Source organism: Musca domestica, unplaced genomic scaffold (assembly GCF_030504385.1).
Source record: "Musca domestica strain aabys unplaced genomic scaffold, Musca_domestica.polishedcontigs.V.1.1 135, whole genome shotgun sequence".
In the NCBI taxonomy this organism is placed as follows: Eukaryota; Metazoa; Arthropoda; class Insecta; order Diptera; family Muscidae; genus Musca; species Musca domestica.
In genome coordinates, this window is record NW_026712181.1 from 244197 (window position 1) to 271998 (window position 27802).

The 27802-nt window shown below is 35.1% G+C and overlaps 3 protein-coding genes across 8 annotated transcripts in view; 1 reads left to right on the forward strand and 2 right to left on the reverse strand.

The window, feature by feature from the left end:
- The first annotated feature begins 6485 nt into the window (after positions 1 to 6485).
- Positions 6486 to 12318, forward strand: LOC101890475 (sodium channel protein Nach). Its single transcript, XM_005178862.3, has 8 exons — positions 6486 to 6759; positions 6819 to 6932; positions 6999 to 7221; positions 7563 to 7693; positions 11035 to 11417; positions 11474 to 11621; positions 11681 to 11787; positions 12100 to 12318. Exons 1-8 carry the CDS (start codon positions 6722 to 6724, stop codon positions 12213 to 12215), a joined length of 1260 nt encoding a protein of 419 aa, XP_005178919.2. The 5' UTR covers positions 6486 to 6721; the 3' UTR covers positions 12216 to 12318.
- Positions 12319 to 12345: 27 nt separating this feature from the next.
- On the reverse strand, positions 12346 to 17473 carry LOC131800975 (serine palmitoyltransferase small subunit A-like). Of its 6 annotated transcripts, none has more exons than XR_009341644.1 (6): positions 16479 to 17140; positions 15791 to 16410; positions 14853 to 15709; positions 14716 to 14790; positions 14206 to 14633; positions 12574 to 12592 (listed from the first exon to the last, which is right to left on the reverse strand). XR_009341644.1 is itself a non-coding variant. In XM_059118880.1 (2 exons), exons 1-2 carry the CDS (start codon positions 15888 to 15890, stop codon positions 15516 to 15518), a joined length of 294 nt encoding a protein of 97 aa, XP_058974863.1. In that variant the 5' UTR covers positions 15891 to 16030; the 3' UTR covers positions 15066 to 15515. The 6 variants fall into 6 exon arrangements, 1 of the variants encoding a protein (XP_058974863.1); XR_009341643.1 differs by having other exon boundaries at positions 14206 to 14638; XR_009341640.1 differs by lacking the exon at positions 12574 to 12592 and adding an exon at positions 12346 to 12433 and having other exon boundaries at positions 14206 to 14790.
- Positions 17474 to 24204: 6731 nt separating this feature from the next.
- The window catches only part of LOC131800976 (protein serrate-like), a 103148-nt gene continuing 99550 nt past the window's right edge, over positions 24205 to 27802 (reverse strand). The window contains exons 14-16 of the mRNA XM_059118881.1: positions 26446 to 26817; positions 25783 to 26381; positions 24205 to 25718 (exon numbers count right to left, since the gene is read on the reverse strand). Of these exons, the coding sequence (XP_058974864.1) occupies positions 24870 to 25718; positions 25783 to 26381; positions 26446 to 26817 (1820 nt within the window). The 3' untranslated portion in view covers positions 24205 to 24869. The remainder of the gene's footprint in view (positions 25719 to 25782; positions 26382 to 26445; positions 26818 to 27802) is intronic.

The following is a 27802-nucleotide window of genomic DNA, read 5'->3' on the forward strand; positions in this document are numbered from 1 at the left end:
AACAAAAAAGTAAAGAAGCTGTAAGTTCGGCCGGACCGAACTTTGAATACCCTCCACCATTACAATATTCAAATGCGAAACTTAAAAAAAATCGGTTATAATGTCGATAAAATCAAAATACCGAATATCGATTGGTACCGTTATATGGGGGCCATACGAAGACATACGAATTTTCTGTCGTAGACTGTAGTATCCATTACGGATTTCAAATATCAAATTTGAAACAATTCTGGTGAAAAATGTCCCTAAAATCATTAAAATACCGAATATCGGGAGGTACCGTTATATGGGGGCTTTACGAAGAGGTGGAGCTGCAGAGACAATTTTCTGCCTTAGGCTGTAGTATCCATTACGAACTTTAAATACCAAATTTGAAACAATTCCTGTAAATAATGTCGCTAAAATCATCAAAATACCGAATATAGGGAGGTAACGTTATATGGGGGCTATACAAAGACGTGGACCTGTATAGACAATTTTGTGCCTTAGGCTGTTGTATCCATTACGGACTTCAAATATCAAATTTGAAACAATTCTGGTGGAAAATGTTCCTAAAATCATTAAAATACCGAATATAGGGAGGTACTGTTATATGGGGGCTATACGAAGACGTGGACTTGCACAGACAAATTTCTGTCTCAGGCTGTAGTATCTATTTCGAACGTCAAATGCCAAATTTGAAACAATTCCGGTGAATAGTGTCGCTAAAATCATCAAATCATCATCGGGAGGTACCGTTATATGGGGGCTATATGAAAACGTGGACCTACATGGCCCATTTACGAACTTAACCTGCCTACTGGCATAATAAACATGTGTGCAAAATTTTAGCCTTCTATCTCAATTCGTTCGAAAGATGTGAAGAAAGAGTGATTACAACAGACAGACGGACAAACAGAGAGACCGACGGACATGTCTTAGAATTTTACGCTGATCAAGAATATATATACTTTGTTGGGTCTAAGATCATTATTCCGATGAGTTACAAACGGAATGACAAAATGAATATACCCTCCATAGTATGGTGGAGGGTATAAAAAGTTTGTACAAAAATGCACGTACTTTGTTAAAGAAGAATGCAAAAGTATTATACTCTTAATATATATACTCTTATACTCTTAAGGTAGATTTCAAAAATAAAAGTCATTAAATATTGGCGATAGTCCAAAAATAAAGCAAATGATATCTAAAATAGTACTAATTAAAAAAGAATGTCAGTACAAGTGTGAGCTGTTTTTGTAACAAATACACCTTCGAACCTTCTCAGAGAATAACATTATGGACATTTATGGTCAAAATATTACGGAGAGAGAGCAACAGACAATATCCACAAAACGTAACACCCTCTTTATACAAATGTCCCTTTGATTTTGCGGTCTTAATGAGACACAATTAAAACTCACGTGTTACTATGAAATCAAGTCACCCGTATGGTTAATACAATAGAGAGCAATAGTTATTAACTCATGTTCGGGTAATACATTCAATTCCGTTATATATGTGTGGGTAGGACTTCATATTAAATTGACTGTCAACGACACATCACTTAGTTCTTTAGTAGCACTCTAAACTATTCGGCTTGTCAAGAAATAACAAATATCAGAAGAAAAGTCTATATAAGTCAAAGATATACCTTTTCCTCAATTGTATATAGCGCCAAATTAAATAACATTTTCTCCTACAAAAAATCGGCATATAGATTATTTGTGGCTAGGCACAATTTTAGCTTACAACTAGTTTAGTTGTTTTCTTTTCTGTAAATATGTACAGGGTGAGATGAAAAAACTGCAGCCAACTTCAGACTGCTATCATTTCTAAGCCACTCGTCCGACAGCTGTTAAAATTATTCCAGTGGGAGCTCATTATATTGCTTACAAGCGTACAAAAGCATTTTGGTGAGAATTTTCCAGAAAAAAAGTTATTCGTGATGGAATTCAAGCGTGATAGTGTGATTTCTTTATCGTTGGCTGGAAAACCACAAGTGGCTATCGTCTGCAAATATTGAAAAATGAGGTCGGGGTAAAGCCATTGGATGCCAAAAAAGTGCAAGAACTTACACTGCAACAGAAAGAAAATAGACTCAAAAGAGCTAAAGACTTTCTTCGCTTGGCGAACCGATGAGAAAACATTCCTTGTCCAGCAGTTTGTAAACAAACAAAATTATCGTGTTTACTTGCCAAGGAGGTCAGCTGAAAGTGTACACCTTCGGTTGTCTACCAGAACTCAAGCGCCGGCCATGGTGATGGTGTAGGCTGCCATAACAGCCAATGGTCGCTCTCCGCTCGTATAAATGGACCGTGATATCAGATAAATGCCGAATATTATCGCGAAAATATTCAGGAGGGTGTATTAAAGCCATGGGCACGCAAACGTATTGGCCGCAGAACTTGGGTATTCCAACAAAACTCTGCACTATCGCACTGAGCTCGCGTCTCCCAAGAATGGGTACAAAATGAGGTTCCTTGCTTCATTTCCAGCGCACAATGACCACCAAAATCTCCGGATACCAATCCATTGGATTATTGTGTCTGGAGTATTTTGGAAATCAGGGTAGGCACTAAAAAATATCAAAGTGTCGATCACCTCAAACAAGCGCTTGGTCGGGAATGGGCCAAAATACCGCAGAGCAACATTCGGGCAGTGTGTGTGTTTCATTGGCCGTTTGAAGGCCATAATTCGTGCCAAAGGTGACCAATTCGAACAAATCAAAACTTATTCTAAAATTTGATGGTATTTCCGAAATTTTTTTGCTTTCATTTAATAAAATTAAAAATAATGTAAAAATGATGGCGTTTGACTTTGTTACATTTTTTTATCTCACCCTGTATAAAGGCATTGTGGTACAGACTCAATTTGAAGTGGCGCCCAACTTAAATATTTCTTCCCGGAAAAAGTAGTGAATAAAAGTCCAAGTTTTTGTGTTAGACCCTACTTAAGGTAGCGTCCAATATAGATCCAGATCATCGTTAAGACGATAAGTTTAAGATGGCGCCCAATTGTAGTTAGCCGAAAATAGAGTCAATAAAGTTTATACAGTGGTTGAGACGAAATTCTAGATGGCACCCAATAGTTGCTACCTTTTTCATCTTACGAAAAAAAACAGTGTAATAATCACGTTTTGTTTTAATCCAATTTAAGATGGCGCCCAATTTTACTTAACTTTTATACATTCCCGAAAATAGGGTCAATAAAGTTCGTGTAATGGTTAAGAGCCAATTTTAGATGACAACTAATTGTAGCAACCTTTTTCGAAAAAAAAAAATCTGTATAAAAATTATTTTTTAAATTGCAATTGGAGATGGCGCCCAATTCAAGTTATTATTATACGTTCTGGAAAATATAGTCTAAACCATGTTATGGCTTACCCAATTTCAGATGACACTCAATTTCCGCAAACTATTCTGTTTTTCGAAAAAATGTCACCATAAAAATTACCGTGTGTTTTTAAACCAAATGAAGATGGCGCCCAATATAAGTTATTGTTTCACATCCTGGACAATTCTTCAGATGTTCTTTAATTGTTCTTTAATGAAAAAAGTAATAACGCTGTTGTAAATCCTAGTTATGGTAATGCCTCAATTATAAATGGCGCCCAATATGGATACAAGTTATGGTTTAGACCCAATTTCAGATTTCACCCACATGCGTTTACTTTTGCGAATGTATAGTATAATTAAAGCCCAAACATAGATGGCGTCCGATTTTAGTAACCTGCTTGTATTTTCTCGTACGTTATGTTTTACATCCAATTTAAGATGGCCCCTAATTTTATTAACCTTAATTTCAATTACCTCAACTATCTAAAAAAATGAGTCAATAAAGTTCATGTAATGGTTTAGACCCAAATATAGGTGAAACCCAAATTTAGCAAATATATTCTTCATCGAAAAAATCTTCCTAGAAAAAATATTCAACATAGAGCCACGATTTTTTAAATTGCAATTGGAGATGGCGCCCAATTCAAGTTATTATTATACGTTCTGGAAAATATAGTCTAAACCATGTTATGGCTTACCCAATTTCAGATGACACTCAATTTCCGCAAACTATTCTGTTTTTCGAAAAAAATGTCACCATAAAAATTACCGTGTGTTTTTAAACCAAATGAAGATGGCGCCCAATATAAGTTATTGTTTCACATCCTGGACAATTCTTCAGATGTTCTTTAATTGTTCTTTAATGAAAAAAGTAATAACGCTGTTGTAAATCCTAGTTATGGTAATGCCTCAATTATAAATGGCGCCCAATATGGATACAAGTTATGGTTTAGACCCAATTTCAGATTTCACCCACATGCGTTTACTTTTGCGAATGTATAGTATAATTAAAGCCCAAACATAGATGGCGTCCGATTTTAGTAACCTGCTTGTATTTTCTCGTACGTTATGTTTTACATCCAATTTAAGATGGCCCCTAATTTTATTAACCTTAATTTCAATTACCTCAACTATCTAAAAAAATGAGTCAATAAAGTTCATGTAATGGTTTAGACCCAAATATAGGTGAAACCCAAATTTAGCAAATATATTCTTTATCGAAAAAATCTTCCTAGAAAAAATATTCAACATAGAGCCACGATATGGTTTAGATTTAAATTATATACAACCTAACATTTTTGCTTCCTTAGAAAAATAGTTTTGTAAGTCCACGTTGTTGTTTATGTCTAGGTTTTGATTAGGTCTTGAATAAAGATCCACGTTTTGATTTCAGCACATTATAAGATGCCACACAAAAGAGCTTCACTTTTTTTGATAAATAATGTGACTGAGACCCAAATGTAGATGGCGCCCAATTCTGAGTATCATATTTATGGGGGTAGTATAAGTTTGATTGTGACAAAAAGTTTGTAACACCTCGAAATATTGATCCTAGACCCATTATGTTAAATATCGATCTTCTGTCGACCTAGGCATGTGTGTCCGTCCGTCCGTCTGTCCATGTTCATTTGTAATCACGCTACAGGTCGCAATTAGTGTCCGATCCTCCCGAAATGTGGCCTGTAGTTAGGTTAAGCATCAGAATAGAAGCCAATTGTTCTTGAAAGAGATCGCTAAATATTTAGTGGGTGAAATGGACCAAAAACTATTTTTTCGCTGATTTTGCAATCGCTCTATAGGTCTCAATTATTGATAGTCGCGTAACTTTGCGTGGAGTTCGAGTTTACAGGCCACAAGTCTACCATTTTTTAGCGGGGTATAATATTTAGCGGGTGAAAAGGACCATAAATTTTGTGTGAAAAATTCCAATTGTGCCAATGTTTTTAATACTGAAAACCACTTTACGAAGAAATCACTAATATATAAAAGCGTCTCATCTGACTATTACTTTGATAGTCAGAAATCGGAGTCCAATCTTATGGTTTAGGTTTAATTATAAGTTGACGTTTTTGTCTTCCTAGAAAAATAATAAATATAGATTGTAGTTTATATCGAATTTTAGTTATTCTATGTTTTTTTCTTCTGAAAAATAGTCAATATAATCTTCTTTATGGTTATGTAGACTTAATTTCGAAAATCAATCTTTTTGTAATCTTGTCAACATTCAGCCCCTATAATTTAATTTTTCTATTATTTTAATTGACATAAATAGTTAATTGGCGTCTAATTTATTTTATCATTTTTTGTCCAAAGAAAAAATCAATATATTTCCACGTTTGGTGTAAATGGCGCCCAACATAGATCCTCATAATTTAATTTACCTGTTATTTTCCTTGATATAAGTAATCCTTGATATAAGGAAAGAAGTAAGACATATTGCTTTCCTTTAAAAAAAACACTATATTTCCAGGTTTGGTGTAGACCCATATTTAAATGGCGCCCAATTACTGAAACCAATCTTTATATTCCCGACCCATTTGTAGACCCATTATTATGCAACAAAAATTTACATACCCAATAGTGTAGGTTTATGTTTCTAATCCCTATCTTAAACGGCGCCCAAGTTTCTAATCCAATATTAAATGGCGCCCAAGATATTTGTTTACTTCCCTGGAACATTTATTGTACATCTTCTTTATATTGCGTCCAATTATAGTATTGTATCTTTAAATGTTGATGTTCATGTGTAAGTGGCGCCCAACATAGGTCCTCATAATTTAACTTACCTATTATTTTCCTTGATATAAGTAGTTATAACCTTACTGTTTTCCTTTAAAAAATCAATATATTTCCAGGTCTGTTGTAAACCCATATTTTAATGGCGCCCAATTACTGCAACCAATCTTTATATTTCCGACCCATTTTTAAATGGCTCCCAAATTTTGCAACCAAACTCCCTACATTAAATGGCGGCCAAGTTTCTTATCCAATAATAAATGGCTTTGAAATAGTATAAATGTTTTATAAATGAATTTTCCTTAGGGAAAAGAAATACTTCAGGCAAGTCCAATCGAACTTAATATTGGCTCAACTTTTATAAAAAAAAAACTACTACTAAAAAATACTGAAATAATTAATTCCTAATAGAAATCATAAAACATGCGTGTGAAATACTCATTACAATTTGTATAGCTCCTTTTACCAGTGGGTAATCCGTAATTTCCCTAAATTTCTCATTATTGTGTTTTTGTGTTCCTGACCTAATAACGTTTTTGTTGTGGTAAGCGGTTCGTTGACATTTGTATGTACATTTTTTGGACAACTACTGAAAACCAAAACATGGATACCAAAAAAACAGTTGTGGAAATCAATTAAAACATTTGTTGAGCGAACGCTGGCGGAAAATGTCCTGGAAGGAAAAACTAAAAATTGTACCAAAAATGTAAGAAAACTCCATAAAAATAAAAAAATAAACTAATACTTACTAACCCTGGAATATAGTGTTTTCTATATTACATTTGTGGGAATTGCAATGCCAATGTATTTAAATATCAGCACCGGATTATTGAATAATTTCCAAACAACAAAAATCTCTTTTAATTTGGATACTCTGTTGTAAGTACATATGTGTGTGTATGTGGAAAATCCCAATGAATAAATTTCATTTATTTCTATTGCCAGCTTAAATTGGAATACCTCATTTCCGGCTGTGACCATATGCGAACTTTATAATGGTGAAAAAATATGGGATTTGAGTGAGAAATATTTTGGTGTTGACCACGATTTGCGGTTGGACGATGTGGTTGGTGAAATCGTTTATTTCCAAGGCAGTTGCACATCGTGTGATGCATGTGACAATCAAAATATAACATGTCCAAGGAATTTTACAAGACTTCTATCGATGGTAACGTTGACTTTTAATGTACAGTGAAGCATCAAAAACCAGTCATCAAAAGCTATAGTTTAAAAATAAAATAACACAATTTTGACATAGAAAATCTTCAAAATCGAAATCTGTGTGTAAAGCCAGAAAGATATTGACATTCCACTTTTCGTTGCTCCCTTTTTATAAAATTTTATTGGCCTCTCGAGTAGTTATTTCTGTGAGAATATCTAATTGATTGAGTGTTCCTTAATTAAAGGCTATCTCACAGGAGACGGCTGGTTTTTTTTTTTTTTGAGAGGTTTCATGGTACATTTTTTGTAACAATTTTTAATATATTTCTATTTCCTTTTTTAATTTAGTTTCGCAGCAACTGTTCGGAATTAATAGGCAATTGTAAATACAACAACAATTTTATTGAATGCTGTGACCATTTTCAACCTCTGCGCACTGAATATGGACTATGTTTTGCCTTTAACTCCAATCAAGCTAAGTAAGTAATATTCTACGATTTATACTTTATACGCCACACTCTGATACAAGATATAGAATGAGACGGATTAGGCCGGGAGCTACTTTTGATGTCCTTAAAATAATATTGAGTCGATGACAATAATAAAAGGTTTATATAATAACCTTTCGAGTGTCCGCCACTTGATAAGCGATAAGACCATCTTAAAATTTTATATTCGTTCCAACAGTTCGTGTTAGGGCTTTTAATACCCTCCACCATGCATAGTATGGAGGGTATACTAATTTCATCGAAATAATATTTTTAGACTTAAAAAAGTATATATATCATTTATATATATTATTTAAGACGATTAAGCCCTATCCGCCTGTATGTCCGTCTGTCTGTCCGTCCATTGTAATCACGCTACAATCAAAACGATAGGTTTACGATAGGAACCTAACATTTTGCACAGATCAGTTTTTTGTCTGCAGGCAGTTCAAGTTCGAAGATGGGCTATATCGGTCCGCGATGTCGTATAGCCCCTATGTAAAGGTACCCCTGATATTCGGTATTTTAATGATTTTAGCCACATTTTTCGAAGGAATTGTGGGAAATTCTACACAAGGTGTACTTTATGAGTACTTTCTGCATGGAAGAGAATTGTCTATACAGGTCCACGATATCGCTGGCTCCCCGATATTCGGTATTTTGATGACTTTAGCGACATTTTTACCTCAAATGTTTCGTATTTAAAGTTTCTAATGGGTTCTACAGCCTTTGATACTGGAGAAATTGTGTATGCATGTCCACGTCTTCGCATAAACCCCATATAACGATACCTCCGGATACTCGGTATTTTGATGATTTTAGGGACATTATTCACCGGAATTGTTTTAAATTTCGTATTTGAAGCTACTAATGGATACTACTACCTATAATGACAAATTGACTATATAGGTCCACGTCTTCATACATACACACATAACCTCGCTTTATTCGGTATTTTGATGATTTTTGACCGAAATTGTTTAATTTCGTATGACTGGCTGTAGTACCCTATGACAAAAAATTATTTTTGCAGGACCACGTCTTCGTATAGCCCCCACATAACGGTTTTTCTTTGAGCGGTATTTTTCGAAGGTATTTTTGAAAAAATTTCAATTGCGGCCCGGACGAATTTAGCTACATTTTTACTTGTTAGTTCTCAAAATCCACGATTAGTACTAAATTTTCAGACTTTCAAGGATTTATATATTATTCAAGTTTTCCCTTTTTCGGAAAGCATAATAGCAAAATGTTTACATTTTACACCAAGAAGAGTACGGAGGAGGTTATTAGTAAAGCCATTGTACAATGGACCCATATCCATTTTTTCTGTCCATAACTATTTCAACGTCTCCATAGGTATCAAATTTCAGAATTTCAACTCTAGGAATAAAAAGTACTTTTCGTGCCTCATCGAAATAACTGTTTAAAACCCTAGGTCTCTTTGGACGTTTCAGGAAATTTGCAGTCGATTTGTGGTGTCCGTCCGTCTTTTCGGCTGGTGCGCACGATAAATCTCGAAGGGAGTATCCAATTTGGTCCAAACTTGGTACATCGTAATATTATTATCAAACTTAGATCGAGAACGGAGATGTATAATATCGGTCCACTCCTTCTGGTACCTCCCTTACAAAAGTTCAGTGAGGGAGGTCCCTCTGTGTTAAGTCAGGAACTTTAGTGGTTTGAAGATATATTAGAATATAAATCCATTTTTATACCCTACACCACAAAGTGGTCAGGGTATTATGTCTTTGTGCATTTGTTTGTAACAGGCAAAAGGAAACGAGATAGACCCATAGTTCCTTTTGATGATCGGCATAGAATCACATTTTGAGTCGATTTATGCATGTCCGTCCGTCCGTCTGTCCATGTATTTTTGTAAACAAAGTACAGTTCGCATTTATTGCCCGATCCAGATGAAATGTTGCACAAATCGTTTGTTTGGCCCAAGGACGAACCCTATTGAAATTGGAGATAATCGGTCAAAATTTAGATATAGCTCCCATATATATCTTCGTCCGATTTGCTTTTTATTGTGCACCAAACGTGTAATATCAGCCCGAATAGTATGGAATTTTGCACATACAACCAAATTAGGACTAAAAATAAGTATGCCAAATTTGATTGAAATCGGTTCAGATATAGCTCCAATATATATTGTTCATCCGATTTGCTATTTTTGTCCTCCGCAGCCGTAATACGCACTCTGTAACAACAATATTTGGGGAAATATATCAAATACAGCTCAGAAATACCTTTTCTAGATTTTATCGAATTTCATGGTTTCAGCTCCATCCCATTACCCAATACCAAATTTAGTAACATTTTGTACGCATATCCGAACCAACTGAATCTCTCCATATTAGACACCAACAGTGATCCAAAATTAACTCCATTTAGTACTTTTCGAATTTTTATAGTACACATTTCCAAAAACCACCTCCATATCTTAATTCCAGATACCAATAGAAATCTCAATATCAAATTTGAGAATTTCAGCCCTATGCCTTCACCCAATACCAAATTTAGTACAAATTTAGGAAACCATATCTCAAACATAGATACCATCAGTAATCTAAATCACTTGATCCAATATCAAATATAGTACCATTCAGTACTTTTCGTACAGTTCTAGAACACATTTCCGGAACCACCTCTAAATCTCAACCTCAGATACCAACAATTATGTCAAATTTCACAATTTTATCTCTATCCCTTCAATCAAGATCAATTTTATGATACACACTTTAAAAATTACCTCCATATCTCACCTCACCTATCTGACCTCAATATCAAAATTCAAGATTCACGCTCTATCCCTTCACCCAATACCAAATATGGTATCATTCAGCATTTTTGTACAATTATAGTACACATTTCCTAGACAAACTCCATATGTTACACATGACAGCGACCACAAAAACAAATTTCAGATTTCAACCACTATCTGTTCACGCTGTGCCGAATTTTAACAATTATAGTACTATTTAGTACTTGTCGCACTCTTGGCATTCGCATAAAAAAGTATTTCATCCAAACATGAGCAGTAACCCAAAATTCAGAAACTCCGTCAAACACCATGACAGTGTATTTAGTCGTTTTGAGTACATTTAAGATTAGCTTTCCAATAATGGCACACATTGTTACACTTGCACATCAACTAATGTATCACATTCCCGATTTCAGAACTCTAGCTTTATTCTTTCGCAAAATCCTGCCCTTTTTGTTTAAATTTCTAAAAATGCATACCTTTGTTGTATTTCAACAGTGTCCTTCATTTCGAAAGCATTCATCTTTTATCATTTCCTTTCTTACTTGTTGATTTTTAATTACAGTAAAATCGCCGAAACTCAATACATTAACAATCGGGAAGTCGGTGCTGGGTTCTTGACATTTGAGGTAACAGCCGATATACAACTCTTCTTACACTCCCCCTTTGAAATACCATTTCTAACGGCCGAAGGTATGATACGAGAAACAGTATTACAAGGTCTGAACAAAGAAGTCGTTATAAATGCCATGGAAGTCTATAATCATCCAAGTTTGGATAACATTGATATGGAGGAGCGAAAGTGTCGCTTCTTTAGTGAACTCACCGAGCTGGGAAGGCATTTGAAACTTTACAGTTTTTATAGTTTCTCAACATGTGTGGTGGAGTGTGCCTTCTCGATACATTTGAAATTTTGCAATTGCAGTAATCACTTTTTGGCCAAGGAAGGTATGTGGCTGGAAAAATATGAAATATTTGAAATTTATATAAAGGTTTATTTGCAGGATCTCCACATTATCACATGTGTGATTACGAAGGCCTTATGTGTCTAACGGATTATTATTATGATATATTGGAAGAACGTCGCCAATGCGATTGCATGAGCCCGTGTGAGGAACCGGAATATAATATTATATTTAATTCTGCAGAGGAGTATGTTAATTCAATATTTATAATCAGAATCAATAATAAATGTTTATTTGTTTTCCAAGAAATAAAAAGAAGAAGACAGACTTTACGAAAATACGAGTAGGTCTGGCGGAATTGCCCACTCTGCGCTATGTGAGAAAAGTTTCAAAATCAAATTTGGATTTATTAAGTAAGTAAATACTTTCAATACCTAGAAAATAAAAATTTATTTTCAGCTAAAACATTTTAATTGATAGATAAAAAACATAATTTTAATACCCTAAATAATGACATAAATACATGGGTATCCATTTTCCAAACCATTCTTACCAAATAATAGTTGAGACAATTATTATATAGTACTTTAAAATAGTAGAAAAGATAATCTACCATACCCATTGAGTTTGGCACCAATTAAAAAGTCTATCTATTTTTGATTTTTATGTTTAAATTTATCTTTAAGGTAGGCGATATAATGTAATTAATCTATTTTGTATTTCAGTTTCCCTTGGAGGATTGGCTGGTCTATTTTTCAATGTCTCTCTAATACGCATTGTTGAGGTGGTATTTCTCCTATGGGACTTTAAGTGGAGAGCAATAAGGAATCTCTTGAAGTAGTAAATTAACATAGGTCTAATATAGTATAAATTAATTACAAACAAATATATTTTTGTACAATTTTATTACTACTCTAAAAAGTTTTCAATTAATTTATTTTAAGCATGAAGCTGATTTTATAGTTTATTTAATATTATGTAATTTTATTGCCCGTTGGGTTAGACCATATACATAGTGCCGTAAGAGATCTTCCGCCAAGAACCCGAAATATGAAATTGCTGCTAATTCAAATGGAAAGAAGAGGTAAAACTTTTAAATACCAATATCAAAACTTATAAACTTTATCTCAAATATGTACCGAACAGCATATCAACTGATGGTCCAGCGGAGCCAGCCAAGTTGATTAAGACTATGGCTTACTTCAATTTATAGAGTGTCTGAGGAATATTTTGTGGTGCAAAAGAAATATTAAAACAAGTAAAATAGTATCAGTCGGTTTTGCCGACAGATGTATACCCCCAGCCTTGAGTTATGATTATTCAAACTGTTGCCCTTTATGGGGGAGGTTCCGGAACAGTTGGCCTATTCGTATCTGACCTAAGACTAATATAAATAATACAACGTCCCAGATTCCGACTATATCGACTACTTCCTACACTTTATATGAGATATGTGTAAATTCTTGGAAAATGTGAAAATTTGCATGGGGTAACAGATATAGTCGACCGAAGTATTCCATTTTCATACTTCATCTAATACACATAAAAATGTTAGCATGTGCAAAATTTGTAGGAAATCGAACATTTATATTCAATTTTATGCGAAATAATAAATTTCGATAAATCACATATTCATATCAGATTTCCGGTTAAGAGAAATATTTAGATATAGCAAGTTGTAAAGAATTGCCGACTTGTTTCGCAAGTTATAACAGATGTTAGTATTGGAAATTCCGACCCTTTGTTGGTAAGGTACCAGCAGATATATATTACCTTTTCAACAGATATTTGGATGTGTGACATTTGGAGAGAGTTGGATTTACTTTCTTTGAGCATTTTGTTTTTCAAAGATCTTAAACCCTATGTGGGGGAGATACCACAAGAAATGGTCCGAACTGTACCATCTTTATAACATATACTGTTTTAATGGAAATATTAGATGTACCAATTCTAAATGGAATCGGTTGTTAATTTCGCGTTTTATGAGCTTCATTGGTATTCAAAATGTTGACCCTTTGTTGGGGAGGTACGGGAAGGAGTGGACCGATATGGCCCATCTTCGAACTCGATATAAGTTTGACAATAATATTAAATCGGATACTCCCTTCGAGAGTCGTCGTGCGCACCAGCCAGACGGACGGACATCGCTAAATCGACTCCAAATGTCCTGAAACGGATTTGCTACCAAGAGATCTAGTGTCTAAAACCGTTATTTCGTTGAGGTACTTTTGGCCGTATCAAATGATATATCCCTCTCTAGCCATATATGTACCCTCTCTAAACCATCTTTAAGGACATACAATCCGAAAGGAGGAATTGGTGGAGATTGCAGTCAGAGTTCCGACCGCATAATAATGTCTACAGCCATTGGTACACCTGTGTTAGTTAATCGCCTAAACCGATTTCCTATCCTTGACATTAAGGGCCGGACTGTATCCGAACTCATACTTGTTAATAACAGGGACCCGCAACAAGTAGTAGATTTATTTTTTATGCTGCTGTGGTTTAAAGGCTATGACATGTTGGACACTGTTGCTTACTGCCTGATAAAGTCATGGAAGGCATACTCATCAAAGAACCTTGTCAATCCTGGACGCTTAATGGTTGTACAAGGCAAAAGGTGTTGGAGCAGATCTAAAAAAATAATATCCGACAGTACTCATTGCACCTCTAATTGTTTCAACTCCAAGAAGTCATGTCACGAAGTGGTCATAAAAAGTCGGCAAATATTTGTAGACGAGATTGTGATCAACATGAACTTGAAGGTCGTTTTCAGACTCAAATAAAATCACCCACGGTTGCTTTGGACGCTTTTTGATTGCCATACTTACTTCTTTAAACCAACCGACTTCGATAAGACCTGCCCTTGCCTTGGACCATTCTCCCATAGAGCAATATATTTAGTCGCTGATTGAACGGTGCATCTTGAAAAAATCAATGAACGGAAGGCTGGAAAACGGTTCACACTCAGTTTCTGCCACTTAATTTTTGAATCAAATTGAAATCTCTTCTTCATATGCCACTGTAAAAAGCAGGTTCACTGATAAGCCACTCCGAGATCAAACAGTACTATGTAAAATCAGAATTATATGCCATTCACTTCCATTATTTCTGTCATCAGTCAGAAGACGTTCATGATCAGCTATTGTCAGTGGATTATCTTTGATGGAAAATTCTCTGCTGGCATTTCTGATGATTGAGGAAAGAAACTCCGATGGATCGGCCATGTATATACGTCTGATTTGCTTTTGCTGCTTTCCTAATCTTGGTAAATCGAGTCTTTCAATTCCATTTTACTCTCCATTTGCCATCCTTAACTAGTCTATAGTAAGTGTCCTTACCAATATCACGCCTCCTTCCCCAACACAGAGGCAGCGCAATAACTTAATCCTGTCGAGCTCATCAAATTGCCTTACCTATAAAAGAAAAGTTATTCAAATCTTGGTCAAATTTCAATTCCATTATTCTCTCTCGTTACCTTTCTTAAATATCGACAAGCTTCATTTAAATTCAATGGAAATTTACGAATTTCCAAAATTTGCACAAAATTGGGATCTTTTTGAACGTGAAATATATAATTTCTAAAAGACTTGGCTGTTTTGGGACACAATTCCATAGAAAATCCAAGTGGGAAATATTGTTTAAGTATATCCTTATGCCTGAATAAGAACTTAATTTTCGACACATAAAATTTTGTCTTAATAGTCTTTTATATTTGCTAGAATTTCAAGTAAAAATTACAATTCTCAAATAATTTTTTTTTAATAAATTACAATATATCAATAGCACACACATCAATTAAATACGTACACATAATGTCAATCGAAAATGTACAGTAATCAAACAATTGCTATTATCTTAAATATCAATTTTAATGGCATTCAACAATGCTTTGAGCTTATTGGACACAGTACCTATTATTTTCAAAATATTTGTTTAACAACCTTGCCTTTTAAAGATTCAATTTATATAACAATCTCTTTCTTATAGAAACTTAAAAATATTGATGATTAAAAATAAAGTCACTTGTGGAAATTGAAGTGGCCGCTGCTGCTGCATTATTTCCCTGCATACCATTCGGAGCCATCGAGAGCCACGATTGCATTTGGAGATTACAACAAACACAAAGTGTCATTCGCTCTTAACTTATACTAATTTTTTCTGCTTGCAGTATGGGAGCGGCATATGATGCTGTAGGTCCCGTCGCTGATATGCCGCCCTGTTGCGATTGTTGTTGTTGTGGCGTTATGAACTGTAGGAAAGTTTCAATGTACGAGGGCAAATAGAAGTAACTAGAAAATATCACCAAAGATAGAATGATTGCGACAAAGCCATCTAGAAAACACAAGTGGGGAATAGATAGGGGAATTGCGTTTTAATAACAAATTTAAATATTGAAAACTTTGTTTTCCATACTTATCAATTTCTTCTCCCATGGCTCGAACATGTAAATATTGGTAACCAGTTCATATTGGAGGTAAAGATTAATCAAAGATTTCTTCAGAAATTGTAACATTTTCCCTGTGATTCTTGTTTTTTTGTGTGCACCCTAGAACTTCAGTTGTTATTGCCTTCTTTTGTTTTCACAAATAACTTTATAAACTTTGCTTAGACTTCCATTCAGAGGGCGAAGCCGATGTGAAATTCTCGGCGGCGGCGGCTAAAGCAATATACGGCCGGCGGCGGCTAAAAGTCGGCTACAGCCGACGACTTTAACGTGAACAAATAATTTCGGTTGTTTTAATAACTGTCAATTCATTTAATTTAAAGTAAAAATGAAAATATAAGTTTATATGCACATTTGTTGCTTATAGCACATTAAAAATTATAATAAAAATACTTTAATTTGATAAAAATGGTTCGACGACCGCCTTGTTATCGTGAACAAACAATTGTTTCTTTACTGTTGCCGGATGCAGGTTGCTTCTCTTAGCATTTACACAATTCCCGGCATATGAAAATGCTTGCTCTGAAGATGCTGATGTGGCTGGAATTCCAAAGCACATATTTGCTACAGTAGCAACATTTGGAAAAATCTATAAAAAGTAAATAGTCAAAATGTAACATGCTTAAAACAAGTTTAAGATGTGAATCTTTAACGTACTTGTTTGTTCTGTCGCCACCAATCTAGAGGCTCAACCGCTTCGACTTTCATTTCCAAATATTTTCTTATTTCTAACTCTACGTTATTTTGTACATTAGAAGAATCAACAGATTCGTCTGAATCGGATTCTGATTTAGTCAAAACTGTTTGACCCTTTCGGTCAGCGGAAAAATAATTTTTAATATTCCTTTGGCACATTTTGCATTATTTTCCTTGAACAAGCAAAAACACAACGAATCTTTGGCTAACAATATGGTTGCCACTCCATCAAAATTCGTACGTTACAAAAGGTTGCCAAAGGTTTTGTGATAAAAAAAAAAAATCTACAAAGACATAATACCCTTACCACTATGTGGTGTAGGGTATAATTAATATAAATAGCCTACACGTTTTTACCTCTCGAAGACGAGTGCGCAATGTAAATTATCGTCCAATAATGAGAATTATAATATGTTAATTTATCGATAAGATTAAAAAACATATTTAAACAAATTTGCTGTATAAATTTATATTTTTCAACAGCTTAGCCGACTCAGTCGGCTAAAAATTTGAGCCGATGAGAGCCGCATACATCAGCGGCGGCTCAGATCACTTAAAAAAAGTCGGCGGCGGCTGCACGCCGACTGCGAGCCGATCGGCTTCGTGCTCTGCTTCCATTGGGCAATTATATTGTCCAACTCTTACCTGTTTTTTAAATAATCCTGTCCAACAAATGTGTATTATCTTATTCTTATCCAATTCCAAGGACTTATTATTGTTCTTATTGGACTTATTGGTGTTCAGGGGAGTTGATTGTCGTGTCGTCTCTGCTTCAAGTGCTAGGTTAATTGTTCGTTGCGAGCGTTGGAAACAAAAATGAAAAACGTCCCAACGAAACGAATATGAAGGCCACAAAGGAATACCCGATAAAAAAATAAACAGAAAGCAAAGACTCGGGGTACTCTGTTGTTTACAAATGAGACATGAGAAAATTGAACATCTTCACAAAAGAGCGCGGAACTAGTTGCTACTATCAGCTCCAGTAGGGATAGGTAAGTCGACTTTCGATTAATTGACTTAATTAATGAAAATCGTTCCCAACGAAACGAATATTAAGGCCACAAAGGAATACCCGATAAAAAATAAACAGAAAGCAAGGACTCGGGGTACTCTGTTGTTTACGAATGAGACATGAGAAAATTGAGCATCTTCACAAAAGAGCGTGAAACTAGTTGCTACTATCGTTTGCCGAACTCGACTATGGACTTGGGTGAAAACCGAGTACTCGACTATCCATAGTCGGTTTCAAATTCCTGTTCAACTTATGGACTGTTCCAGCACTGCAAGAATGTAAAACTTTATACTATGATAACGATTTTCCCTTTATTATAAAGATTCTTGCAGGTTCTGGAACAGCCCTATTGTTGAACAAAAAAGGGAAAGATGAAAATAATGTAAGGTGGCTTACACACCATTGAACAAAACAGTGCAGGCACTTGGATTGGGCGGGAGTTACAGGGAAAATGCTTGGTACACTTAAATCAAGGTATCCTCATTTCAAATTATAATGCCCAACTCTGCATTTTTCTGTAATTCATCTTGTCAAATTTCACTGCATAGAAAATAGGTTCTCATCACTAATTTTTGTTGTTGCAAAATGGTCAGGCTTTATCCCTTTATTGTTGCTTTTACAAAAACAACGGTTGTTTATTAGTGGAGAACGATGGTAATGTTTACCAGGGGGTAAGGCAGGGAATACCTAGGTTTCGGAAAGAGCCACCAATCCTCATCAGTTCCCTTGTTTTTTGTCTGAGATATTCTCCCCAGAAGTTCAGCTGTGAAAGGCAGTGAAATTTTAAACGTTCCAAATAAACGAATGCGTAGGTATTGAGAAGGTTCGATAAAATTAACCAACAAAAGGAAAAGATCTGATCATACTTGAAATAAATGTTGAATGCAATACAGATGTATATTATGTCTGCAGGACTTTTGGTATTGCGCCCATATAAATGTACCTCCCTATTTTCGGTATTTTGGTAATTTAAGCGACATTATTCACCGGAAATGTTTCAAATTTGGTGTTTGAAGTTCGTAATGGATACTACAGCCTATGACAGAAAATTGTCCGTGCAGGTCCACGCCTTCGTATAGCCCCCATATAACGGTGCCTCCCGATATTCGGTATTATGATGTTTTTAGCGACTTTATTCACCGGAATTGTAATGGGTATTACAGTCTATGACCGAAAATTGTAGGTGCAGGTCTTCGTATAGCCCCTATATTATGGTACATACTGATGTTCGGTATTATGATGTTTTTAGCGACTTTTTTCACCGGAATTCTTTCAAATTTGGTATTTGAAGTTCGTAGCGGATACTACAGCCTATGACAGAAAATTGTGTGTGCAGGTCCATGTTTTCATATAGCCCCCATATAACGGTACCTCCATGGTACAATGATATCAAGGTAGGGCTATGATACCATATGATTTCAATTTTTTTATTTTCTTGGCTTAATATGTCATCTTTATTTGTTTATGTATGTGTTTTCTTTTCAATAACAAAAAAATTGTTCAGAAAACATTCAAATTCGGATGTTTTCAAAATGTTTATTTTATCGTATGCGTCGACAAAATCTATAGTTTTTGTAGCGAAATAATCCTTTAAAGATATATAGAACCTGGTTTTAAAAAGAAGTGTTGACCTTTCATTCAGTCTTCGCGGTTTTTAATTATTTATTCAAAATAAATGCAACAAGTTGTTTGATTTTTTATTGTTTTGATACTAATTCTGACATTACAAGGTAGACCTCTATACTTGCAATTTTTTTAAAGTTGACCTACCTTCTCTTCATTGTACCATGCCTCCGAATAACGTCGTATAAGAAAACATATAAAAATCTACTTATATTTGAAAAGAAATTTAAAATTTTTTGACATATCAATGCTCCCACGCGTTGTTGCATCTACCTATATTTTTTACCATGGTATGGTAGTTTATGGCCCGTTCTAATATATTTTCTTTATAATCCGGTTTTGTAATCCGATAAAGTTCATATACATTATTATATCTTCCCTTTAAAATAAATGTAGAGATTTGGTAAGCTTTTTGTAAATGTAACTGCTAGTCACGGCATTTTTTTCAGTGATATCTTACTTTTGGTTAAAAATGACAAACAAAGCGAATTTGCAATTAAAGTTTTAAATTTACCAAATCTGTGGGAAACGATAATCAACCTTAAAGAATCTCACTACTGAATACAATCCAATCACCCCCCACCATGGAGGGTATATAAAGTTTGTCATTTAGTTTGTAACACCTGGAAATATACATAATTGGCTGAGGAGCTTTACGTCTAACATCTGATATTCGGAATTTTTAAAATTATAGCGACATATTTCAGTGGAACTTTTTCAATATTAGTTTCTTCAAATTTGGTAAAAATCGGTCTAGATATGGCTAAATGAAACTTTTTAAAAGCTATAGGAACGTTAAAAAAGATAAAATTCAGAAATATGACTTAAATCTTTATTGAACTATTAGTACGGTCCACACAATTTAACGTTTGAAGATTATTTAATGCAAATGTTGAACATAAATTCCGAATAGATATATTTAACATTGTCAATGTGTCTTGTATTGCACTTGAAGAATCACAAAAAGATCATCAACATACTTCGTCACAATCGTCCGTTTTGTTGTAAGTTTTTCCAAACAGGTGTCAAGTAGTTTCTTCATCACCGGCGAGCCCATTTAAACAAAAATTACCATGAGAATCACATTTCGTCTGAACAAGTTATAATGAGTCATAAACAAACAAATTGCGTTGCCAACTGTTTAAATACTTTAGTTCACATGGCATTGCCAGAAGTAAATATTTGTCATTAAATGGCGCAATATTGCCATAATACTAAAAAATAAATAGGTATTATTTAAATAATTGAGAAAGAGTTGTGAATGTCAAAATTAACGCATTTCTAACTTTTTTTATTTAAAAATATTAAAAAGAATTTTAGGATTTGGAATAAACCGCCAAAATTTGTTCGTGAAGACGCTTGATTTTTTAAACCAAACCTACAGTTAAGCTCCAAACGCAAAGATCAGTTAAAGAAACAAAGACTTTCTCATTGGACTTTTTCTAACACATTCCGTTTGTTTTTACTACTGAACAAATCTCTAGAATTAAAAACCTTTTTTGTTTCCTCTGCCATATTATTTGAATTATTTAACAAAAACTCAATTTTTCGTATATAAAACATATTTTTATTACTGACAAAATAAATAGCAGGACATTTAAAATTATTATCAGCAAACATTTCTTAACTACACATAGGGTATGTACTTATAAAATATATTGTCATAAAAAAGTATTAACCTAAAAAAATTGCAACTTATTAGCACATTATTAAAAAACGATTACAAGTCGGCTTAATTAAATTTAACAAAATGTAAATTAATATTTAAAAAATATATATGCAATATTTTCTATTTCAAATTAAAAAGCAAATCAGTTTATCTATTAGAAATAATAACTTAATTTATGATTTTGATTTAATTATGCTCTTAACACGTACACGAAACTATTTAGTTATTTACATTATTTACTCGTTATATTTGTAATTAATATCTATCATATCTGTAAAACATAATTCTATGTGGAAAAATATACACTTTAAGCGTTTTTATTGTTGAAACTATATTTCTTAAATAATTACTAAAATTTATTGCTTTTAATACATTATTAATCTACTTTTTTATATTTTTATTGTCACTTAAATTATTTTTAATATCACACTGAGTAGGATTTAATAGAAGAGGGGTATTTATATTTTTTTTATTTATCTATACTATATATTTTACATCCATATACATATATGTAAATAATAATATTAATAATTACTTATGAAACGCATATAAGTATATCTTCGTTCGTTAATTTTTATATAAACCACATTTTTTATTTAATTTATTTTAAATCATTATTTTATTTTAAATCATTGGGGATTAACTGTTTAGTTGATGAAGACTTTTGGATCATCAAAGACAGTTAATAGTTAAATTGTATTTCAGATAAATTTCATTTCAGCGTTGAGTATAATAAATGCATTCTTGCGAGGATGTTTTATTCATGGATATATACCATATATATCTTCAATTTGCTGTACTCCAATATTGAGGGCATCGGGTTGTCCGAGGGATACTGGATTTTAAATACCAATGGTATGGCATAAAAATAACCTCAAACTTCAAAATAAAATTCGATTTAATAAAAATTACGTTGAGACTTATGGGTCAAAAATTCAAATATTTGCCAGAACAAAAATGCAATATATCCTCACGTACATAAATATTGTTTAGAAATTATCCATTTTTGTATTCTCTCTTTTACTTTATATTATAAAGTAGATAAGTCCTTTAAAAAAATATTTTGATATTTTGTTCATATAAATTGAGATCAATGCAATATTTTACAGCTATTAACAGTTTATAGTTATTTTAAGTAGTTTCGGACATTATATTGTGAAGCTGAACTGCGAAATGGAGATTATGTCTTGGTAACATAATTTTTCAAAGACAAACTAACGCTTGCAGGTCATATGCATGTGGTTGGTAGTAGGGATACATAGTCGAGAGTAAAAGTTGGCTTTGAGAAGTTCAATTTTTTTTTTACTTCAACAGTCAATTTTAAATTTCTCTGAGGATCTAAAATTTGAATATCGATTCTCACTTTCCCAAATTATGTCGACCAAAGTCGATTTCCATTTTTTAATGAGCTGTTTCGTCAACACATGCTATAACCTACAAGGTGAGATAAAAAACTGCAACGAAGTCAAATACCATAACTTTTACATTTTTTTTAATTTTCTTGAATGAAAGAAAAAATGTCGGAAATAGCATCAAATTTTAGAATAAGTTGAGATTTGTCCGAATCGGTCACCTTTGGCACGAATAATGGCCTTTAAACGACCAATGAAATTGCCACACGCTGCCCAAATATTGCTCTGCGGTCTTTGGCTCATTCCCGGCGAAGTGCTTGCTTGAGGTGATCCACACTTTGGTATTCTTTAGTGCCAACCTTGCTTTCCAAAATACTTCAGACACAATGGTCCACCGGATTGGTATCCCGAGATTTTGGTGACCATTGTGCGCTGGAAATGAAGCGAGGAGCCTCATTTTGTTACCATTCTTGGGTGGCGCGTGCTGAGTGCGATGGCCATGTTGGAATTTCCAAGGTCTGCGGCCAAAATGTTTGTGTGCCCAAGGCTTTAATACACCCTCCAGAATTTTTTCTTATTTTTTAATTCAATTATCCTGATGCCACGGTCGAATAATACGAGCGGGGAGCGACAATCGCTTGAGTTCTGGTGGCCAACTGAAGGTGTACATTTTCAGCTGACCTCCTTGGCAAGTAAACACGACCATTTTATACCCTCCGCCATACTATGGAGGGTATATTAACTTTGTCATTCCGTTTGTAACTCCTCGAAATATTCATGTCTGACCCAACAAAGTATATATATTCTTGATCAGCGTAAAATTCTATGTCGATTTTGCCATGTCCGCCTGTCTGTCTGTTGTAATCACGCTATCTTTCGAACGAATTGAGATAGAAGGTACATGTAGGTCCACGTTTGCATGTAGCCCCCATACCGATATTCGGTATTTTGATGATTTTAGCGACATTATTCACCGGAATTGTTTCCAATTTGGTATTTGAAGTTCGAAATGGGTACACAGAAAATTGTCTGTTCAGGTCCACGTCTTCGTATAGCCCCCAGATAACGGTACCTCCCAAAATTCGCTATTTTGATGATTTTAGCGTCATTATTCACCGGAATTGTTTCAAATTACGTATTTAGAGTTCGTAATGGATACTACAGTCTGTGACAGAAAATTATCTATGTAGGTCCAAGTCTTCGTATAGGCCCCATATATCAGTACCTCCCCATATTCGGTATTTTGACGAGTTAAAGTACAATACCCACCGGAATTGGTTGAGATGTTGTATTTGACGTTCGCAATGGATGCTATAGCCTGTGACAGAAAATTGTCTATGCTGGTCCAGATCTTCGCACAGCTCCGATATAATGATGATTGATGATTTTAGCTAAATTATTTACCGTATATTTCAAGTTGCGAATTTGAATATGATAATGTCTTATGACAAACAATGCCTATGTAGGTCCACGTCGTATAGACCCCAATATAACGTCTATATTCGATATTTTTAAAATTTTAAGAGAATTTTTTAAGGATTTTATTTTTGGAAAATTTCCAAATTCGTTTCAAATGGTGGAGGGTTTGTTGTTTTTTGTTTACAAACTGCTGGACAACGAATGTTTCCTCATCGGAGAAAACCAAATTCGGCAGTGCACCATTTCGGCCACAGCGACGCGGGTTTCGATTAAGTCGCTTCTTTACTTTTCGAACCATTTCTGCTGATGTTGCTGTTTTCTTCCATCCACTTCCTTGACGTCGGGCTACGTTGCCAGCATCACGGTAACTAGCGATGGTACGAGACACAAAAGATTTATTCACATTTAAATGCTGGAGTGCTCTACCTATAGCCACTTGTGGTTTTTCAGCCAAATATAAAGGAAACACACTATCACGTTCGAATTTCATCACGAATAACTTTTTTTTCTAGAAAATTCTCACCAAAATGCTTTCGTACGCTTATAAACAATATAATGAGCTGTCACTGGAATAATTTGAACAGCTGTTGGACGAGAGACTTAGAAATGACAGCAGTCTGAATTTGGTTGCAGTTTTTTCAACTCACCCTGTATTTTTTCGACTTTTCATGAGCATTATTAACGAGGATTATAACATGAGCATTCATAACTTTAATCATTGCATACTTTTTGGGGTTCATGAAAATTAAAAATCCCGTTAAACCCCATTGACCGAAAACCGATTACATAAAGTCGACATTACATATAAGCAGAAATTGACTTCGATTTTGCAAGTTGATAAATAAAACCTTAAGGTATGCACTCCGGGGGTAGATTTCATTTGTGTAAATTTAATTTTCAAACATTAAATTATATGGACAGGGTTTTTGCACTACTCCGTGGCGCCCAACATAAAATCCAAAACAAAACAGCATGGAGTGACACTGTCGCCGCAAATGCTGTAATTCCGTTATTGTCTAATTCAAACTAACATTAATCGCCCAACTCTATTATGCCCCTAACATCGCAGTTCAGATTCTACAACTTGGTCCTAACAGTTCTAGCATCACAATCTAAAAAAAAAAATTACAAATACTTAAACAATTTTTGTATACACTTATTTTAAGCACAAACACTTTGAGTGAGCGTAAAATAAACCAGCATCCCCCTTCTTCCTTCCGAAAAAAAAATCAATTTCAATGAGGGAGAAGAGTGGGGACGCCATGCTGACCTCAACACTACACTAGAACTGTTAGAATTTCCGAATCATCTGGGTTCGTCGTAGCTGTTGTTATTGTTGCCTGGGTTGTCGTTGTCGTGGCAACCGGCACCGGTGTCACGGTGGCCACTGGTGGTGCCTGCACCGGCATTGCTCTACAATTTATTGAACGTTTACCAAAATCTTTTCTCGGACTGTCGATGGAACCAACCGTATTCTTTTTCATATCGGAATTTTGAGTTTTATGCAAGAGGATTTGTGATGTACGTTTCGATTGGAACTCCTTGGATTTTTGTGTCGTTTCCAAATCACAATCAAAATTTGATTCTGGATATAGGGGAGGTGGAACACTACGACTGTGGACACCCGATGTGGCAGATGTGGAGGCGGGGCTTACACTGGCAATTTCCGGGGAGGGATTTAAACTCAATTCCATGCCATTAACACGGCCCAACGATGAAGTGCTCACCTTAAGGGGATTTGTATAGCGTCGCAGATTTTCCTCATTTTGTAGATTATTTGATTTTTCCTCATCGTGGCGCAGAGGATCCTGGGATGTGGCCATATTTATGCCGGAGTTTGAAGACATGACCATGCGTTGACGCCAAAACAGGCTAAGGAATATGGCCAGTCCGACGAGGACAATGAAAATGCCACACAGAATTCCAATTAACAAATTGTTGCTGTTGCCTTCAGCAATCAATGCCGTTTCCACCTTGACCTCCAATATGGAAACCAAGGCAGCCAATTTTATGGAACGTAACTCATGTTTCGCGGGAGGTAAATCGTTGCTCTGGCGTGAGGATAATAACTCACCCAACAGGCTAATTGCAGTGGGCAGCTGGGAGTCATTTGCCAAGGTGGAGGACTGAAAAGGAGAGGAAAAAGAATTTTAAAAAAATTTTCCGTTCCTGTGTTGAACCAAAACTTACCACTGTAACCTCTATGGTATCATTGGTCCCCGTTTTGATGTCACAAATAATTATCAACATACCCTCCTGCTTTTCACTCTTGGGCAATTTAACCATGCGTGAGGCCAATAAAAATCTCAGCACCGAACATAGGCCCTCAACAGATGAGCCTGGACCCACCCGTTGACGATCGAGGAGTATTGTCAAGCGGGCACAGTTGTCATTCAGTACAGCCTGATTTGGCCAGCAATCCGATTTGGCTGGCAAACGTGGTGGCTCTACACGATGTGAGGGCTCCAAGGCCCTGCAGTCTCCTCTCAGGGCACATGGCCCATTGAGACAATTTTCCGCCAAAGTGGGTACACAAACCTCGTGAGGCTTACAGAGACCCGAGAAATTGGAAGACTTCGAATTGGTATTGGCGCGGAAACAATTTGCCAGGCCACACCACAAATTCGTACATCTCGAGGTGCCATTTTCACACAGGCAGGCATTGCAATACTCGCTCGTTTGGCCTGTGAGAAGTTGCGACAAAATATCTTGGGATTTGTTCAACGAGGGATAGGGTGACAAAGAGGCCGAACTGCTGTTTATGCAGGACGATTTGGAATCGGAAAATACTGAAAACAAAGCACAGAAAAAATATTAAAAATTCGCTATAAAAATCTCCTTCTTTTTACTTACATATCTCACACCTCAAACCATGCCTTCCGGGTGGACAAATACAAGTATACCCCCCAATACCATCGATACAGGTGGCCCCACCCTCACATGGCTGCGGGGAACATTCATTGACATTAATGCGACAATCTGGTCCCGAAAAGCCACGAGCACAAATGCAGCGGAACCAACCTGATCCCGACTCACAAGTGCCACCATTATGACATGGCTGTCCCCGACACTGATCAATTGGATCTGTACAATATGTTCCATCCCATCCGGGAGCACAACGACACTGTGAATGTAAGCCCTTTTCAGGGGAGCCTGGAACACAGGTACCACCATTTTGGCACTGACCCGGATAACAGGCGGTGGCTCGTTCCGAACAACGTTTGCCTAAAATGAAGAAATAATGGAAAAGTTAAATTATTTTAATATTTGGTTAAGCAAATAAATATATAAAAGTAAAAGGATGGAAATTTGTACGTATGTGTACAAAAAAGTACTAAATCGTACTAAGTTTGGTACAATTTCGATTTGGATGAAACGCTTTGGTTTTACTGAAATTTGCAAATAACATTGCCATTGAATTTTAGGATTATGTAGGTAGTTTTTGACATTTGTACTTATGTGTACTAAAATGTACTAAATTTAGTATAATTTGGATTTGGGTGGACCAATAGAGCTGGCATCCTGAAATTTGGAAATAAGACTACTGTTGAAAATAAGATTACTGCCAGTGTGTAGGATTGTGATATGAACCTAGTTCTTGAAATTCGTACTTATGTGTAGTCTATGGTACTAAATTTAGTACATATTGGAATTGGGATGAATCAATAAAGCTGTAGTTCTGAAATTTGGATTGAGAGTCACTGATGGAGTGCATGAGAGATACACCAAAGGGTTTTTGCAAATTCGAACTTTAAGTTCTAAAATGTTATTAAACTTCTAAAATGGTACCATTTGGTATTATGTGAGCGGATAGAGCTAAATACTTGAAATTCGGTATGAGAATCCAGGTTGGAAATTAAGTTCGACATATGGAGATTTTAGAAATGTGTACTAAGTGTGCGAATTGTAAGAATTGGTACTAAATTTGTGATAAAGAAGTGGCTTTAGAAGTGCTTGCTGCAAGTACACGAACAGTACTAAATAGTACTATATTTGGAATACTTTGGTATTGGGCGAACCGATAGTGCTTGAAATCTGAAATTTGGTATACTGGGTCGCTGTTTATGTGTAGTCTGGACGTAGGGATGTTCTTTCGGAAATGTGTACTATAATTGCACGAAAAGTACTGAATGGTACTATATTTGGTATTGGTTGAAAGGATAGAGATACAATTCTGAAATTTGATATTTAGATTACTCTGAGGTGGTTT

What these genes read in the sequence shown, in the direction of transcription:
- LOC101890475 (XM_005178862.3), top strand. Translation starts at nt 6,722, where the DNA reads ATGTCCTGGAAGGAAAAACTAAAAATTGTACCAAAAAT. An exon ending in CTAAAAATTGTACCAAAAAT is followed by an intron (nt 6,760 to 6,818) that starts GTAAGAAAACTC and finishes CCTGGAATATAG; the next exon opens with TGTTTTCTATATTACATTTG. An exon ending in TTTAACTCCAATCAAGCTAA is followed by an intron (nt 7,694 to 11,034) that starts GTAAGTAATATT and finishes TTTTAATTACAG; the next exon opens with TAAAATCGCCGAAACTCAAT.
- LOC131800975 (XM_059118880.1), bottom strand. Translation starts at nt 15,890, where the DNA reads ATGTTACAATTTCTGAAGAAATCTTTGATTAATCTTTACCTCCAATAT. An exon ending in ATGGGAGAAGAAATTGATAA is followed by an intron (nt 15,710 to 15,790) that starts GTATGGAAAACA and finishes TGTGTTTTCTAG; the next exon opens with ATGGCTTTGTCGCAATCATT.